This window comes from Cetorhinus maximus, chromosome 13 (genome assembly GCF_964194155.1).
Source record: "Cetorhinus maximus chromosome 13, sCetMax3.hap1.1, whole genome shotgun sequence".
NCBI lineage: Eukaryota > Metazoa > Chordata > Chondrichthyes > Lamniformes > Cetorhinidae > Cetorhinus > Cetorhinus maximus.
Genome location: NC_135891.1, coordinates 120,171,514 through 120,189,277, shown reverse-complemented (window position 1 = coordinate 120,189,277; position 17,764 = coordinate 120,171,514). Strand labels below are relative to the sequence as shown.

Sequence of the window (17,764 nt, the reverse complement as noted above, 5' to 3'; positions counted from 1 at the left end):
CATGCTCTGTATTATGTGATAGACTATGATATTCAACGGTATTTGGAATGAGCATTCAAGCTGGGGCTGTTCACAGAGGCGAGCATGCAAACGCAGAAGGAGACGTTATCAGTACAAATATGTTGATGGTGTTGAGTCAGGCCAGTGTGGTATCAGCAGGGCCCTGAAGAGGAACCACAAAGGACATATTGGGGAGGGTGAAGCGATTGATCGCGGCAGCACAAAGGTACGAGCAGAGGTCAGGAGCTCCTGCACCGTACCTGTCCTGGGAGTGTTTGATGGGGACGGTGTAGAGGGAGCTTTACTCTGTATCTAACCCCGTGCTGTACCTGCCCTGGGGAGTGTTTGATGGGGACAGTGTAGAGGGAGCTTTACTCTGTATCTAACCCCGTGCTGTATCTGCCCTGGGGAGTGTTTGATGGGGACGGTGTAGAGGGAGCTTTACTCTGTATCTAACCCCGTGCTGTACCTGTCCTGGGAGTGTTTGATGGGGACGGTGTAGAGGGAGCTTTAGTCTGTGTCTAACCCTGTGCTGTACCTGTCCTGGGAGTGTTTGATGGGGACAGTGTAGAGGGAGCTTTACTCTGTATCTAACCCCGTGCTGTACCTGTCCTGGGAGTGTTTGATGGGGACAGTGTAGAGGGACTAAAACAAAAAATGCTGGAAAATCTCAGCAGGTCTGACAGCTTCTGTGGAGAGAGAAAAACAAATTTAACGTTTCGAGCCCATATGAGCCTTCTTCGGAGCTCTTTGTTTCTCTCTCTCTACAGACGCTGTCAGACCTGCTGGGATTTTCCAGCATTTTCTGTTTTTGTTTCAGATTTCCAGCAGCCACAGTATTTTGCTTTTATTAACAGTGTAGAGGGAGCTTTACTCTGTATCTAACCCCGTGCTGTACCTGCCCTGGGAGTGTTTGATGGGGACAGTGTAGAGGGAGCTTTACTCTGTATCTAACCCCAAAAATGGATGAATTATTGGCACAGTAAGAAATAAATATGTATGACCTGATAGCCATCACAGAGACATGGCTGCAGGGTGACCAAGGCTGGGACCTGAATATTGAAGGGTATTTGACATTTTAAAAAGGTAGGAAGCTAGGAAAAGGCGGTGGGGTAGCTCTGTTAATTAAGGATGGTATTAGTACTGTAGTGAAAGATGAACTTAGCTTCATAGAGCAAGATGCAGAATCCATTTGGTTAGAGATAAGAAAGAGGAAAAGTAATAGATCGTTTGTGGGAGTAGTTTATAGGCCCCTAAACAGTAGTTAGACTGTAGGACAAAGGATACAGGAAGAAATAAATGGGGTGTGTAAGGAAGGTGACTTTAATCTACGAGGCTAGTGGTGGGTCAGTAGATTGGACAGATTTTAAGAACCAGCAAAGAAAGACTGAAAAAAATAGAGGAACAAATTAGAGTATGAGGGAAAGCTAGCTAGAAATATAAAAACAGATTTTAAACGTTTCTACAAGAATTTAAGACCATAAGGTGTAGGAGCAGAAGTAGGCCATTTGGCTCATTGAGTCTGTTCCACCATTCAGTGAGATCATGGCTCATCTGATAATCCTCAACTCCACTTTCCTGCCTTTTCCCCATAACCCTTGATTCCCTTACTGATTAAAAATCTGTCTATCTCAGCCTTGAATATACTTAATGACCCAGCCTCTACAGCCCTCTGTGGTAAAGAATTCCACACATTGACTACCATCTGAGAGAAGAAATTCCTCCTCATCTCTGTCTTAAATGGGTGACTCCTTACTCTGAGATTATGCCCTCTGGTCCTAGACTCTCCCACAAGGGGAAACAACCTCTCAGCATCTACCCTGTCAAGCCCCCTAAGAATCTTATATGTTCCAATAAGATCGCCTCTCATTCTTCTAAACTCCAATGAGTACAGGCCCAACTGACTCAACCTCTCCTCATAAGAAAATCCCTCCATACCTGGGATCAACCTAGTGAACCTTCTCTGGACTGTCTCCAATGCCAGTATATCTTTCCTTAGATAAGGGGACCAAAACTGTTCACAGTATTCTAGGTGTGGTCTAACTAGTGCCTTGTACAGTTTTAGCAAGACTCCCCTATTTTTATATTCCACTCCCTTTGAAATAAAGACCAATATTCCATTTGCCTTCCCTATTTCTTGAACTTATATGCTAGCTTTTTCAGACTCATGCACAAGGACCCCCAAATCCCTCTGTGCTGCAGCTTTCTGCAGTCTTTCTCCATTTAAATAATATTCAGCTCCTCTATTATGCCAAAATGCATAACCTCACATTTTCCCACATTATATTCCATCTGTCAAGTTTTTGCCCACTCACTTAACCTGTCTATATCCCTCTGCAGACTCTTTGTGTCATCCTCACCACTTGCCTTCCCACCTATTTTTGTGTCATCCGCAAACTTGGCGATAGTACATTCACTTCCCTCATCTAAGTCATTAATATATATTGTAAATAATTGTGGCCCCAGCACTGATCGCTAGTTACAGGTTGCCATCCCGAAAATACCCCCCTTATCCCAATTCTGTGTCTTCTATTATTTAGCCAATCCTCAATCTATGCTAATGTACTACCCCCAACACCATGGGCTCTTATCTTATCAAGTAGCTTAATGTGTGGTACCTTATCGAATGCCTTTTGGAAATCCAAATATATTACATCTACTGCTTCCCCTTTATCTATCCTGCGTGTTACCGCCTCAAAGAATTCTAATAAATTTGTCAGGCATGATTTCCCTTTCATGAAGCCATGCTAACTCTGCTTGATTATATTATGTATTTCTAAATGCTCTGCTATTATTCTTTATTATAGACTCTAACATTTTGCCAATGACAGATGTTAAGCTAACTGGCCTATAGTTACCTGTTTTATATCTGTCTCCCTTTTTGAATAAGGGCGTTACATTGGCAGTTTTCTAATCTACTGGGACTTTTCCAGAATCTAAGGGTTCTTGGAAGATTACTACCAGTGCATCCACTATTTGTGTAACTACTTCCTTTAATACCCTAAGATGCAACCCATCAGGTCCAGGGGACTTATCGGCCTTTAGCCCCATTAGTTTCCATGGTATTTTTTTCTCCAGTGATACTTATTGTATTTATTTCCTCCCCCACTTTTGTCCTTTGATTATTTAGTATTCTTGGAATGCTATTAATGTCTTCTACCGTGAAGACTGATGCACCGTGGCTCAGTTAGTAATCCCGAGATTATTAGCTTGGAGGTTCTGCTTTTTAATTTTTAACTGACCAAATTCTTTCTCGTCCTATCAATGTCGTTAGTACCAACATGATCCCTCCCCTCCCACTCCAGGTTCCTCTCCAGTCCTAAGGAGATGTCCTTAACCCTGGCACCGGGCAGGCACAGCTTTCAGACACATGCTCACGGCTGCAGAGAACAGTATCTGTCCCCCTAATTACACTGTCCCCTACGTTCCTATTTCCTCCCCCTACTTGAATGGCTCTCTGTACCACAGTGCTGTGGTCAGTTCGCTCATCCTCCCTCCAGTCCCCGCTCTCGTCCACACAGCTTACAAGAACTCGTAACTGTTGGACAGTTGCAGGGGCTGAGGATCCTTGAGGTGTCCCCACACCTGCTTCACTTACGGTCACACCGTCCTGTCCTTGCAGTGGGGTCTTTAACAGTGAGAGAGTGAGAGGAGCAGCGGGGTCTTTAACAGTGAGAGAGTGAGAGGAGCAGCAGGGCCATTAACAGTGAGAGAGCGAGAGGAGCAATGGGGTGTTTAACAGTGAGAGAGCGAGAGGAGCAGCGGGGCCATTAACAGTGAGAGAGTGAGAGGAGCAGTGGGGTGTTTAACAGTGAGAGAGCGAGAGGAGCCGTGGGGTCTTTAACAGTGAGAGAGTGAGAGGAGCAGTGGGGTCTTTAACAGTGAGAGAGCGAGAGGAGCAGTGGGGTGTTTAACAGTGAGAGAGCGAGAGGAGCAGTGGGGTGTTTAACAGTGAGAGAGCGAGAGGAGCAGTGGGGTGTTTAACAGTGAGAGAGCGAGAGGAGCAGTGGAGTGTTTAACAGTGAGAGAGTGAGAGGAGCAGTGGGGTCTTTAACAGTGAGAGAGTGAGAGGAGCAGTGGGGTCTTTAACAGTGAGAGAGCGAGAGGAGCAGTGGGGTGTTTAACAGTGAGAGAGCGAGAGGAGCAGCGGGGCCATTAGCAGTGAGAGTGCGAGAGGAGCAGCGGGGCCATTAACAGTGAGAGAGCGAGAGGAGCAGTATAGTGTACATTTGAATAGGAAAAGAATAGCTAAAGCTAGTGTTGATCCTCTAGAGTGTGATCTGGTGAATTAAAATGGAAAGCAAGGAAATGGTGGAAGATTTGAGCAGGTATTTTGTGTCTGTCTTCACCGTAGAAGACTTGGAAAACTTCCCAAAGGTACTTGAAAATCAAGAGGTGAAAGGGAGGGAGGAACTTAAAACAGTCACAATCACCAGGGAAAAGGCACAGGGAAAATTATTAGTCCCCAGGACCAGATGGCCTGCATCCTAGTGTCTTAAAAGAAGTGGCTGCAGAGATAATAGAGGCATTGGTTATAACCTTATGAAATTCTGAAAGGGACCCAGTGGATAGGAAAATAGCAAATGTAACACCTTTATTCAAGAAAGGAGGGAGACAGAAAGCAGGAAACTACAGGCAAGTTAGCTTAATATCTGACAGAGGGAAATTGTTGGAATCCAGTATTAAGGAGGTTATAGCAGGACACTTAGAAAATCATAATGGTATCAGGCAAAGTCAGCATGGCTTTGTGAAAGGGAAATCGTGTTTAACTAATTTATTAGAGTTATTTGAGGAAGTAACAAGCAAGGTGGATAAAGGGGAACCTGTAGATGTGGTGTACATGGATTTCCAGAAGGCATTTGATAAGGTGCCACATCAAAGGTTACTACACAAAATAAGAGCTCATGGTGTAGGGGGTAACATATGAGCATGGATAGGGGATTGGTTAGCTAACAGGAAGCAGAGAGTCGGGATAAATAGGTCATCTTCAGGTTGGCAAGTCGTAACTAGTGGAGTGCCACAGGGATCAGTGCTGGGGCCTCAAGTACTTACAATCTTTATCAATGACTTGGATGAAGGGACCAAATGTATTGTAGCTAAATTTGCTGATAACACCAAGATGGGTAGGAAACTAACTTGTCAAGAGGGCGTAACCTATCTATATCCCTTTGTAGACTCCTCTAAATGAATAAGCAAAAATTTGGCAGGTTGAGTGTAATGTGGGAAAATGCGAACTTGTCCACTTTGGCAAGCCAATAGCAAAGCAGCATATTACTTAATCACAGATCTCTGAGGTACGGAGGGATCTGGGTGTTCTGGTACATGAATTACAATAAGTTAGTATGCAGCTACAGAAAGTGATTTGGAAGGCAAATAGAATGTTGGCGTTTATTGCAAGGGAAATGGAATATAAAAGTAGGGAAGTTTTACTGCAGCTGTACAGGGTATTGGTGAGACCACATCTGGAATACTGTGTACAGTTCTGGTCTCCTTATTTGAAAAAGGACATAATTGCATTAGAAGCAGTTCAGAGAAGGTTCACTCGCCTCATTCCTGGGCTGAGGGGCTTATTCTATGAAGAAAGGTTGGACAGGTTGTGCCTATACCCATTGGAATTTAGAAGAATGAGAGGTGATCTTATTGAAGGATGTAAGGGGATTCAGTAGGGTCGATACCAGGAGGATGTTTCCTCTTGTGGGGAAACTGGAACTAGGGGATGCAGTTTAAAAATAAGTGATCTCCTTTTTAAAACTGAGATGAGGAGACATATTTCCTCTGAGGTTCAGTAGTCTGTGGAATTCTCTTCCCCAGAGAGAAGTGGAGGCTGGGTCATTGAATATATTCAAGGCTGAGTTAGATGGACTTTTGATAGACAGGGGAGTCAAGGATTATGGTGCGTGGACAGGAAAATGGAGTTGAGATGACAACCATATCAGCCATGATCTTATTGAATGGCAGAGCAGACTGGAAGGGCCAAATAGCCTATTCCTGCTATGTTGCCCTGCGAGTGTTTGATGGGGACAGTGTAGAGGGAGCTTTACTCTGTATCTAACCCCGTGCTGTACCTGACCTGGGAGTGTTTGATGGGGGCAGTGTAGAGGGAGCTTTACTCTGTATCTAACCCCGTGCTGTACCTGTCCTGGGAGTGTTTGATGGGGACAGTGTAGAGGGAGCTTTACTCTGTATCTAACCCCGTGCTGTACCTGTCCTGGGAGTGTTTGATGGGGACAGTGTAGAGGGAGCTTTACTCTGTATCTAACCCCGTGCTGTACCTGTCCTGGGAGTGTTTGATGGGGACAGTGTAGAGGGAGCTTTACTCTATATCTAACCCTGGACTGTATCTGCCCTGGGAGTGTTTGATGCTGACTCTTTGACTCATATACCCTTCCAATTGGAGGGTATGAAATCTATTTGAAGAGGCCTTTAATAATCTCTCTGCCCTCTCGCTGTCTCTTGCAGATTGATGGAGACGTACCCTGAGCACAAAGTGAGTGCGGAATGGTGAGCAGGCGACACTTGAGGCAATATGAATATTAAAGATGGCTGTGCTGCAGATAACCGAGAAGGCAAGATCTATACCCTTCAGATTTGCCCGAGCCTCTGTACTGAGAACTCCGTGTGCTGCCAACTACCAGCTACCAAAGATGTGACGGCTGGTGAAGTGATCCGAGAGGTGACTGGAAAGCTTAACCTTGACCCCTCAAAATGTTATGTGTTGGCAGAGGTGAAGGAGTCTGGAGGGGAAGAGTGGATCCTTGATGCCAATGACCTGCCAGTCCAGCGAGTGCTGCTGTGGCCCCGGAGGGCACAGGAGAGCCACTCGCAGAGTGAGGGCTATTACTTTCTCCTTCAGGAGAGGAACAGTGATGGCACCATTCGTTACATCAACCTGCAACTTGTGGCCAAGGAGCGGGAGAAACGCAGGCTGGTGGAACGAGGTTTCCTGCCCCCTCAGCCACACCTGTACGATGACCTGTGCAAACTGCCCCATCTGACAGAAGAGAGCATCTTACAAACATTCAAAACCAGGTTCCTGAAGCACAAAATCTACACGTATGCAGGCAGCATCCTGATCGCCATCAACCCCTTCAGGTTCCTGCCCATTTACAATCCCAAGTACATGAAGATGTACGAGAACCACCAGCTGGGGAAACTGGAACCTCACATCTTTGCCATTGCAGATGTTGCTTATCACACCATGTTGAGGAAGCAGGTTAACCAGTGCATCGTGATCTCAGGTGAGAGCGGTTCTGGTAAGACCCAAAGCACCAATTTCCTCATCCACTGCCTGACTGCCCTGAGCCAGAAAGGCTATGCCAGTGGGGTTGAGAGAACCATTCTGGGCGCTGGACCGGTACTAGAGGTAAGATTCCTGGAATGTCGTCTTCTGGCTATCTCAAAAAGCTTTGTGTTTTGTATCTCTTGGGGAGAAAGAATTGGTATTCCCCTTAACCTTGAATTGGGATTGAAATTCAACAGAGATGTGACTGGCTGTTAGAGTCGCAGTATCATTGTGTGAAACAACATGCAAGGAGTCCAGCTGGCATATCATACCTGCTCTTCTCCCTCTCTCCCTGTCCCCTCCCCCTCCCCTGCTCTCCCTGTCCCCTCCCCCTCCCCTGCTCTCCCTGTCCCCTACCCCGCTCTCCCTGTCCCCTCCCCCTCCCTCCCCATCCCCTCCCCCTCCCTCCCCACCCCTCCCCTAGCCCGTCACCTTCCCCCCCTCCCCCTGACCCCTCCACCATCCTCCCTGTCCCCTCCCCGCCCCGCTGACCCCTTCCCCCTCCCCCCTCCCCTGACCTGTCAAACGAACATCCTGCATTTATATATTTGAAATGTTCACGATCAGTGAACAGAACCGTCCAAAGAAATTTAAAAGAAGCACAATTTTCTTGAGCAGCTGTGGTATCTTTTCCCTGGGAGTTGCTCACTGCAGCACCCTGCAGATTATTCTTTAATTCCTGGAGACTGCAGCTCAGTCCTGGAGAGTTGGCAGCCCCCTACCTGTACCGGACTCCCAGCTGTGACTGCTGCCTTGATACTTTCCTCTCCGTCCCTGGTGCTTTCAGTTCTCTCAGATTCTTCTGTGCAAAGCCATAAAGCAGAAGATGTGGTTGGTGATTTGTTTGTGTGGGGGAGGGGGTTTCACAGGCCGCATGCAACTCTCCATTCTCTCAGGGGAAGAAAAAAAATTCCTTCCTGTTTTTATTCTCTATGCAAGAGCCCAGTGTCGGATCAGCTGACTCTCCTCTTGCAGCCCAAGGCCCTGAATCAATGGGCCCCCTCACCCTCCTTCAGCCTGATAACTCTCCACAAACCGGCTTGTTCACACAGCTTGGAGTCAGCACATGTACCTGCAGTGGAGGGCACCAGTATTCATTAATACTGTCAGTGTTTAGTGCAGTCAGGGCAAAGCAGCCTCCCATGTCCAGCCACCTGTCCGTGTGTGTGTGTGTATATTTTAAGTTTCTCATTTACGATATTGTCCATTTTATATTTCATTCCCCCACCCCATCCATTTCTGACTGTCTCTCAGGCATGGCTCCCAGGCATGGGTGTCTTAGAGACTGAGAGTCTCAGCAGCTGTTCAACTGTGGGGAGCATCACCGATGAACCCAATTGTGTGTACTCACTTGAACACAGTACTTTGGAACACGAGTCCAGGATAACTGCTTGGGAGTGAGAACCCTGACTGATTTCCACCTTCCCCCCCGCCCCCACCGCCCCCACCACCACCCCCAACTAAATTGAGCTGATTGTAGGCACCACTGCCACGTTAACAGAGATCAGCTAGCTCAGCAGGAGATGGAATCTGAGACTTTCTTGTTTTGACCTCAGGTTGTGAGAGAACTGAGAAAGTTTCCATCTCCAAATAATTGCGCCTTTTATTTAACAGAAATGTGGCTGAGATAAAGGTTTCTAGATTGTCAAAAGCAGGATCTTTGTGCTTTGGTGGGGTTGGCGGAGAGGGACAGAGGGGAGCTCCTACAGTCATGTGACCTCCAGGTCTGTAACTTGAGCTCATTCAAAACTCCGCTGCCTGTACCTAACTCGCATCAAATGCTGCCCCTATGTCTGGCAATACCTTGATTTAAAAACTCTCAATCGTCCTCCACGGCCTCATCACCAACCACTGCCACCACCACCACCCCCCTCCCCAACCCCCCAATTTCTAAAACCCCCTCCGACTCCAAAACCCTCCCAGATCTCTGCACTCCTCCATACCTGACCTCTTGAGCACCCCAATTTTAATCTCTCCTCCATTGGTGGCTGCGCCTGGGCCCTTAACACTCTAATTCCCTCTCTGAACCTCTCTCTCCTCCTTTAATATGGTTCTTAAAACTTTGAGCAAGCATTTGGTTATCTGTCCTAAAATCTCCTTACGTAGCTAAGTGGCAAACTTTGTTTGATGATACTCCTGTGAAGCACCTTGGCATGTTTTGGTATGTGAAAGGCGCTATACAAATGGTAGTTATCGCTGTTGTGCAAAGCAGGTATGTTATTGAACATGCAAGGAATCTTAAGACGATGAATTAGAGAGAGGTGCATCATACATCAGTGGGGAAGTTGCCAACTGCAGCTTTTGTATTTAGCCCAGTAATACTGTTGAAGATGATGTAGATCAGGTTAAACTCTTTATAAAAATACCTGGAAAAACTCAGCAGGTCTGACAGCATCTGCGGAGAGGAACACAGTTAACGTTTTGAGTCCGAATGACTCTTCAACAGAACTAAGGAAAAATAGAAAAGAGGTGAAATATAAGCTGGTTTAAGGGGGGGTGGGACAGGTAGAGCTGGATAGAGGGCCAGTGATAGGTGGAGATAACCAAAAGATGTCACAGACAAAAGGACAAAGAGGTGGTGATATTATCTGAGAAATGTGCTAATAGGTGACATTAAGGCTAGAAAGCAGGACGAGCAAGGTACAGATAGCCCAAGTGGGGGTGGGGTGGGGGGAAGGGATCGAAATAGGCTAAAAGGTAGAGTTAAAACAATGGATGGAAATACATTTAAAAATAATGGAAATAGGTGGGAAAAGAAAAATATATATAAATGATTGGAAAAAAGGGGGATTGGAAAGGGGGTGGGGATGGAGGAGAGAGTTCATGATCTAAAGTTGTTGAACTCAATATTCAGTTCGGAAGGCTGTAAAGTGCCTAATCGGAAGATGAGGTGCTGTTCCTCCAGTTTGCGTTGAGCTTCACTGGAACATTGAAGCAGGCCAAGGACGGACATGTGGGCATGAGAGCAGGGTGGAGTGTTGAAATGGCAAGTGATAGGGAGGACTGGGTAATGCTTGCGGACAGACCAAAGGTGTTCCGCAAAGCGGTCACCCAGTCTGCGTTTGGTGTCTCCAATGTAGAGGAAACCGCATAGAGAGACCAAACGCAGACTGGGTGACCGCTTTGCGGAACATCTTCGGTCTGTCCGCAAGCATGACCCAGACCTTCCTGTCGCTTGCCATTTCAACACTCCACCCTGCTCTCATGCCCACATGTCCGTCCTTGGCCTGCTGCATTGTTCCAGTGAAGCTCAACGCAAACTGGAGGAACAGCACCTCATCTTCCGACTAGGCACTTTACAGCCTTCCGGACTGAATATTGAGTTCAACAATTTTAGATCATGAACTCTCTCCTCCATCCCCACCCCCTTTCCGATCCCCTTTTTTCCAATCATTTATATATATTTTTCTTTTCCCACCTATTTCCATTATTTTTAAATGTATTTCCATTCATTGTTTTATCTCTATCTTTTAGCCTATTTTGATCCCTTCCCCCACCCCACCCCCACTAGGGCTATCTGTACCTTGTTCGTCCTGCTTTCTACCCTTAATGTCACCATTAGCACATTCCTTAGATAATATCACCACCTTCAACACCTCTTTGTCCTTTTGTCTATGACATCTTTTGGTTATCTCCACCTATCACTGGCCCTCTATCCAGCTCTACCTGTCCCACCCCCACTTAAACCAGCTTATATTTCACCTCTTTTCTATTTTTCCTTAGTTCTGTTGAAGAGTCATACGGACTCGAAACGTTAACTGTGTTCCTCTCTGCAGATGCTGTCAGACCTGCTGAGTTTTTCCAGGTATTTTTATTTTTGTTTTGGATTTCCAGCATCCGCAGCTTTTTGCTTTTAAACTCCTGTTTATAATGGCAGCAATGTTAGAGTCTGTAACATGCATTCTCTTAAACAGTTGTTAAAGTGCGGTTGAATCAAAATGGGACTGTCACTTGTACCTGTCAAGAAGCCATCTTGAGGTTATATATGAGATAATTGCTGCTGTTGAGGGAAGTTTGGCCATTGAATGGGAGTTTGGAGGCTGGGGATAGAAGGGTGAAAGGTTAAGTTATCACAGGTCAGAAAAATCAGCACAAAATTACTGGCTTTCTTTCTAATATTGTTCTTAAGATGTTACTTCTTCATTGCTGGGCTTCTCTTCAACTGTGATTTATACAAGTTTCATCTAATCAAATTCAGGAGTGATACGTATGCCATTTCAAGTGTGACAGCTTTGCATTGTTACAACAGCGACAGCAATTCACATTGGCTGTAATATGCTGACTTTTCAATAGCCAGTGCTGTGCACAATCCTGGTGTAATATCAGAGGCTGACATGAAACTACAGAACACAATGCAAGGTGATGCATTTTGGGAGGACTAACATGGCAAGGGAATGCATAGTGAATGGTAGGACCCTAGGAAGTACAGAGGATCAGAGGGACCCTGGTGTACATGTCCATAGATCCCTGAAGGCAGCAGCACAGGTAGATAAGGTGGTTAAGAATGTGGGATACTTGCCTGTATTAGTCGAGGCATAGAATACAAGAGCAGGGAAGTTGTGCTGGCACTGTATAAAACGTTAGTTAGGCCACAGCTGGAGTACCGTGTGCAGTTCTGGTCTATAGGAAGGATGCGATTGCACTGGAGAGGGTGCAGAGGAGATTCACCAGGATGTTGACTGGGCTGGAGTGTTTCAGCTATGAAGAGAGACTGGATAGGCTGGGGTTGTTTTCCTTAGAGCAGAGAAGGCTGAGGGGGGACCTGATAGAGGTATACAAAATTATGAGGGGTGTAGATAGGAAGCAATTTTTCCCTTTAGTGGAAGTGTCAATAACCAGGGGGCATAGATTTAGGGTAAGGGGAAGGAGGTTTAGAGGAGATTTGAGGAAATATTTTTTCACCCAGAGGATGGTTGGAATCTGGAACACACTGCCTGAGGGGGTGGTAGAGGCAGGAACCCTCACAACATTTAAGAAGTATTTAGATGAGCACTTGAAACGCCATAGCTTACAGGGCTATGGGCCAAGTGCTGGAAAATGGGATTAGAATAGATAGGCGCTTGATGGCCAGCATGGACACAATGGGCTGAAGGGCCTGTTTCTGTGCTGTGTAACTCTATGACTATGACTATTGCTATTCTGTTCAAGTGTAGATGTCGTCTCTTTTAGAATATTCGGTGCAATTGATATTAAGGAAAATACCATCTGCTACTTAGGCTGGAGATCTGAACTTTTTGTTTGTTAGGAGGTCAGTTAAAAGCCTGTAGGTGTTTACTCTGGGATCTCTCATGTTGTATATATCAGGAAGAGCAAGGGTCCCGACACTGACCCATGGGGAACTCCACTACAAACCTTCCTCCAATCTGAAAAACAGCTATTTATCATTACTCTCTGTTTCCTGTCACTCAGCCTATTTCTTATCCAAGTGCCTACTTTCCTTTTATTCCATGGCCTAGAATTTTCCTCACAAGTCTATTGTGTGGCACTGTATCAAATGCCTTTTGAAAATCCATATGCACCACATCAAAAGCGTTTCCTTTATCAACCTTCGCTGTTATCTCTTCAAAACACTCCAGCAAGATCGTTAAACATGATTTTTCCTTAATGAATCCATGCTGGCTTTCCTTAATTATCCTGCACTTGTCTAAGTGGTTATTGATTTTGTCTCGAGAACTATAGTTTCCAGAAGTTTCCCTACCACTGAGGTCAAACTGACTGGTCTGTAGTACCCTTGCATCACTTTTTGAACAAGGGTGTGAAATTCTCAGTTCTCCAGTCCTCTAGCACCTCCCCTGTGTCTAAGTAAGACTGCAAAATTATCACTAGTGCCTCTGCAATTTCCACTCTCAATTCCCTCAGTACCCTTGGATGCATCTCATTCGGTCCTGGTACCTTACATATGAACATACAAACAAGGAGCAAGAGTAGGTCATTCAGCCCCTCAAGCCTGCTCCGCCATTCAATAAGATCATGGTATCACAATTCACTGGGGATGGGTTGATTTTGATCAATGTCTTCCAAATTCCTTTCAGTTCTTGTTGATGACACGAGGTGGTCTTCCAGCACTTTCAGTATTTAGTTCACTGGTTGAGAACTTGCTTTTCAATGTCTCTGACAGTGGTTTTCCCATTTTCCTTTTTATAGCTGTTTCCTCCGAGGGAGAGAGAGAACAGGTTATAGGGATATGAAGAAAAGAGATTTTAGATGTTTTCTCTTTGCAGTCCAGGAGCTTTCTGCTGCTGTGGAATTACTGGAATCTTCCACACTCAGGAGAAAGAGGTTTTAGGTCTTGTTCCTTTCAGGTTAGGAGCTATTCTGCGCTGCTCTCACATAAAACCTGGTCACTTGGTTAGGAGCCAATTAAAATGCTGTTGTCAGGCAGTTCCCTTGGTCCAGGACACCTTTCCTGCACCATCCTGTCTTTCATGGCACACCCTGTTCCAAGACTGCAGCATTGTATATATCTCTCATCCTGGTCCTGTGGACATGTCTTTCAACCTGCAGCCAATGTAATTCTAATCCACAGTCCAACAGAAATAAAAAGATATGTTCCTTACAATGGCTGATCTGACAGTAACCTGAAATTTGCATCCCACCTACCCCCGATAACTCATCACCCCTTGCTTAGCAAGAATCTATCCACCTCTGCCTTAAAAATATTGAAAGACTCTGCTTCCACTACCTTTTCAGGAAGAGAGTTCCAAACACTCATGACCCTGAGTGAAAGATTTTCGCCTCATCTCTCTTTTAAATGGGCGACCCCTTATTTTTAAACCCCTAGTTCTAGATTCTTCCATAAGAGGAAACATCCTCTCCACATCCACCTATCTATTTTAAGTAAAAATAGCCTTTCCAAAACCACCTTCCTCTTGATTGTAAGTTCCTCTAGTGTACCAGTTACCTCCTCTCTCACCTCGGCCTGGGTAGCAAGCTCTTCCTTTGTAAAGACGGATGCAAAGTGCTAGTTCAACACCTCCGCTATTTCTCCAGCCTCCACATGCAAGTCCCCTTTTTTGTCCCTAATCGGCCCTACTCTTTCTTTTACCACCCTTTCAATATTTATATGCTTATAGAAAACCTTGGGATTCCCTTTTATGTTCACCGCCAGCCTCTTTTCATGCTCTCTCTTTGCTTTTCTTATTAGTTCCTTCACTTCCCCTCTGGTTCTTCTATATTCAGCCTGATTCACAGCCAAGTCAATCTCTTTTTTCCCTCTCTATGTCTCTCTCTCACTCTCTGTCTCCTTTTTTTGCTCTCTCATTTCCTCCCTTCCTTTCTCTGTCTCTTTTTCCTCTGTCTTTTTCTCTCTCTCTTCTCCCCCCACTCACTGGAGAGCCCATCTCTGCCTCTGCCCATTTTTTAACCTTGTTTCTTTGATTTTTGATCCTTCTACATCACCCCCACACCGTGGACCTCGTGCCCAGCTTGGAACCCCGCTTTGGGGAGCTATGGGGGTTCTTACAATGTCTAGTCAAACCTTGGATCCCTGAGTATGCTATACCGGAGTACTGTGGGCTTTACCATCTTGGGGACACCCCTTTGGACCACACTGTCTGCACTGGTCATTCTCCAGGACAGAATTCAGCAGGAAACTGCTATAAACACATTCCTGGGCTCCCTCATTCCCAAAGGCCTTATGCTGATTGCAGCCCATTTGTGTCTGTCCAAGTGCTGTCATCAATTCTGATTCCTTTAGCTACAAAGAGAGAGAGGATGAAAAAAATGCCCACCCCAAATTTCACATCCCACCCTCCTCCAGCCCCCCCACTTCTCCCCCTCCAGTTTTGTTCTGACCCCATCTCCACACCAATGCGTCCTGAGGCTTGCCCCACCCCTTCCCCCCAGAATGCTGGGGGCTTAGGATATCTTTAGGTTGATTGTGATCACTCTGGACTGCAGTGGTTCCCAGGGATGGTCTGCACTCACTCACTCACTGCAATAATTACAGGGAAAGTCTCTCCAGCAGAGTGACCTGATATTGTATTCAAGTAACAGCCAGTAGTCTGAAATGAGAGTGGATTTACCTTCAAAGAGTGAGATGAAAGGCATTTCATGTCATGGCCGAAAGACAACCCAAAGTACCTTACATCCAATTTGGAACTTTGTTTTGAGGTGTGATAACTGTTGTAGCAATGCAACAATGTGATAATGAGCAGATTAACCAAAAGACTATCTGGTCATGATCACATTGTTGTTTGGGCGTTCTTCCTGTGTGCAAATTGGTTGCTAAGTTTCCTACATTACGACAAAGTCAGCACTTCAAAAACAAGATGTACTTCACTGGCTGTAATGCACTTTGGGATGTAGTGAGGTGGCAAAAGGAGCTTTAGCAAATTCAAGTTTGTTTTTTCTTGCTTTCTTTCCATCCTGTCACTCTGAGCTGGATTTGGGGGAAGATCGCGTCTGATGTGTTGCGCCACCCAGTTACTGCAATTTCTATTTTTAGAGTGTGATTCAATTCTCGGGCCTGCCCATTCTGAGACTCTGAGGCACAGCTGATGTCTGAGCTCAGGGTTGGCTGCGAATCCAGAAATCTGACTCTCTCTCCTGTCTCTGAACAGCACATGGCCAGTGAGTAACATTTTTAGAATCTACCAGGGAGCAAGCTTTGGAAACTGGTCAGAAAGAAACCTAAAATTTGTAATTTGACAGAATTTGTAAAGCAAGTAGCTCCAAACTAAGGAAGCTGACTGCAAGCATTGGGGTGAGACTGTGGAGCTCTGTGCAAGCCTCCAGATTAAGCAAAATTTCCAGACTTTGCTCAGGGTATTGTCTTGTCTCATCCACTCCACACCACAACCCACACACCACCCCCTGCCCCCTCCCCCCCCTACCCCCACCACATTCCTATTCCAGCTGCTGAGGTGACAGGTAGAGTTCATTTGTCATTTGCTTCCCTCTCCTCTTCCCATTCTCTATCTGTGAAGCAAGTCTCACCAGGATTTGGCTGTATTTGACCACAGGGAGACAGTGGAATAAAACTCTATCTTATGAACACGCACATTGGCAATTGCAATGGTGTAACAAACTTAAAGGGTTGAATGGCCTTCTGCTGTTCCTATGAGTCTTTGGATGGTGACCAGGAACAGTTGATTTTGCCTCTCCATAACTTATGGAAACTGGGGCCTGTTGCAGCTTACCCTGCATCGATTGAGGGTCAAATGCAGGACTCAGTAACACACCAGGAATGAGCTGGAGTAGTACACACTCTTAATCTGGTTTCTACCAAATGACAATGTATCTGCTTGCAGTAAGACTTCTTTCGTTTGGTGTGTCAGCTGTGCCTCAGTGGACAGCACTCTCACCTCAGACTCCAGAAGGCCATGTGTTCAAGTCCCACTCCAGAAACTTAAGCACAAAATCCAGGCTGAAGCTCCCAGTGAAGCACCGTCAGAGGGTCAGCAGCGAGGGAGTGCTGCACTGTCGGAGGGTCAGCAGCGAGGGAGTGCTGCACTGTCGGAGGGTCAGCACCGAGGGAGTGCTGCACTGTCGCAGGGTCAGCACCGAGGGAGTGCTGCACCGTCAGAGGATCAGCACCGAGGGAGTGCTGCACTGTCGGAGGGTCAGCAGCGAGGGAGTGCTGCACTGTCGGAGGGTCAGCAGCGAGGGAGTGCTGCACTGTCGGAGGGTCAGCAGCGAGGGAGTGCTGCACTGTCGGAGGGTCAGCAGCGAGGGAGTGCTGCACTGTCGGAGGGTCAGCAGCGAGGGAGTGCTGCACTGTCGGAGGGTCAGCAGCGAGGGAGTGCTGCACTGTCGGAGGGTCAGCAGCGAGGGAGTGCTGCACTGTCGGAGGGTCAGCAGCGAGGGAGTGCTGCACTGTCGGAGGGTCAGCACCGAGCGAGTGCTGTGTCTTTCAAAGGAGACATTAAACTGAGTCTACCTCTTTTTTTGTTACATTAATAATTTGGAAAGGAGAAGTATAAGAAAGATAAAGAGATAAGGGAAATAAGAGTAGAGAAGGAAAGAATGAGCTTGCATTTCTGCCATGACTTTCACATTGTCTGGATGCCCCAAAGCTATTTGCAAACAATTAATTACTTCTGAAGTGGACCCACTGTTGTTATGTAGGCATTCATGACAACCAAATAGAGGGCAACAAGATACCACAAACACCAAATAAAAACCAGTATTTTATTCAGCTCCTCAAGCCTTTACCACATTTCTATTGGATCACACTCTACCCTGAACTCCATTTCCCCACCCTACCCAACAAAATTGATCAAACCCAATCTTGGAAATTTCAATTGAGACAAAGGATTGATTAATCTGTTTAATTGGTGATGTTGACTGAGGGAGGAATGTTGACCCAGGACACGGGAGATCTCCCTCCCTTCGAACAGCCTCTGCGATCTTTTACACCAATTTGAGAGGGCAGACCAGACCTTGGTCTCCTCTAAGAGACGGGCACTGCTGCTTGGTCATCCTGATACTGCAGTGAACAGCTTAATCAGCCAAGATTAAAGACACAAATTATTATGGGAT

At 46.1% G+C, this 17,764-nt stretch overlaps 1 protein-coding gene across 15 annotated transcripts in view; it reads left to right on the top strand.

Annotated features, from left to right (window-relative positions):
• The window catches only part of myo9bl (myosin IXb-like), a 134,823-nt gene that overhangs the window by 21,076 nt on the left and 95,983 nt on the right, over nt 1-17,764 (top strand). For all 15 annotated transcript variants that reach the window (XM_078556158.1, XM_078556164.1, XM_078556170.1 and 12 more), the window contains exon 2: nt 6,460-7,363. In XM_078556158.1, coding sequence (XP_078412284.1) covers nt 6,527-7,363 — 837 coding nt within the window. In that variant the 5' untranslated portion in view covers nt 6,460-6,526. The remainder of the gene's footprint in view (nt 1-6,459; nt 7,364-17,764) is intronic.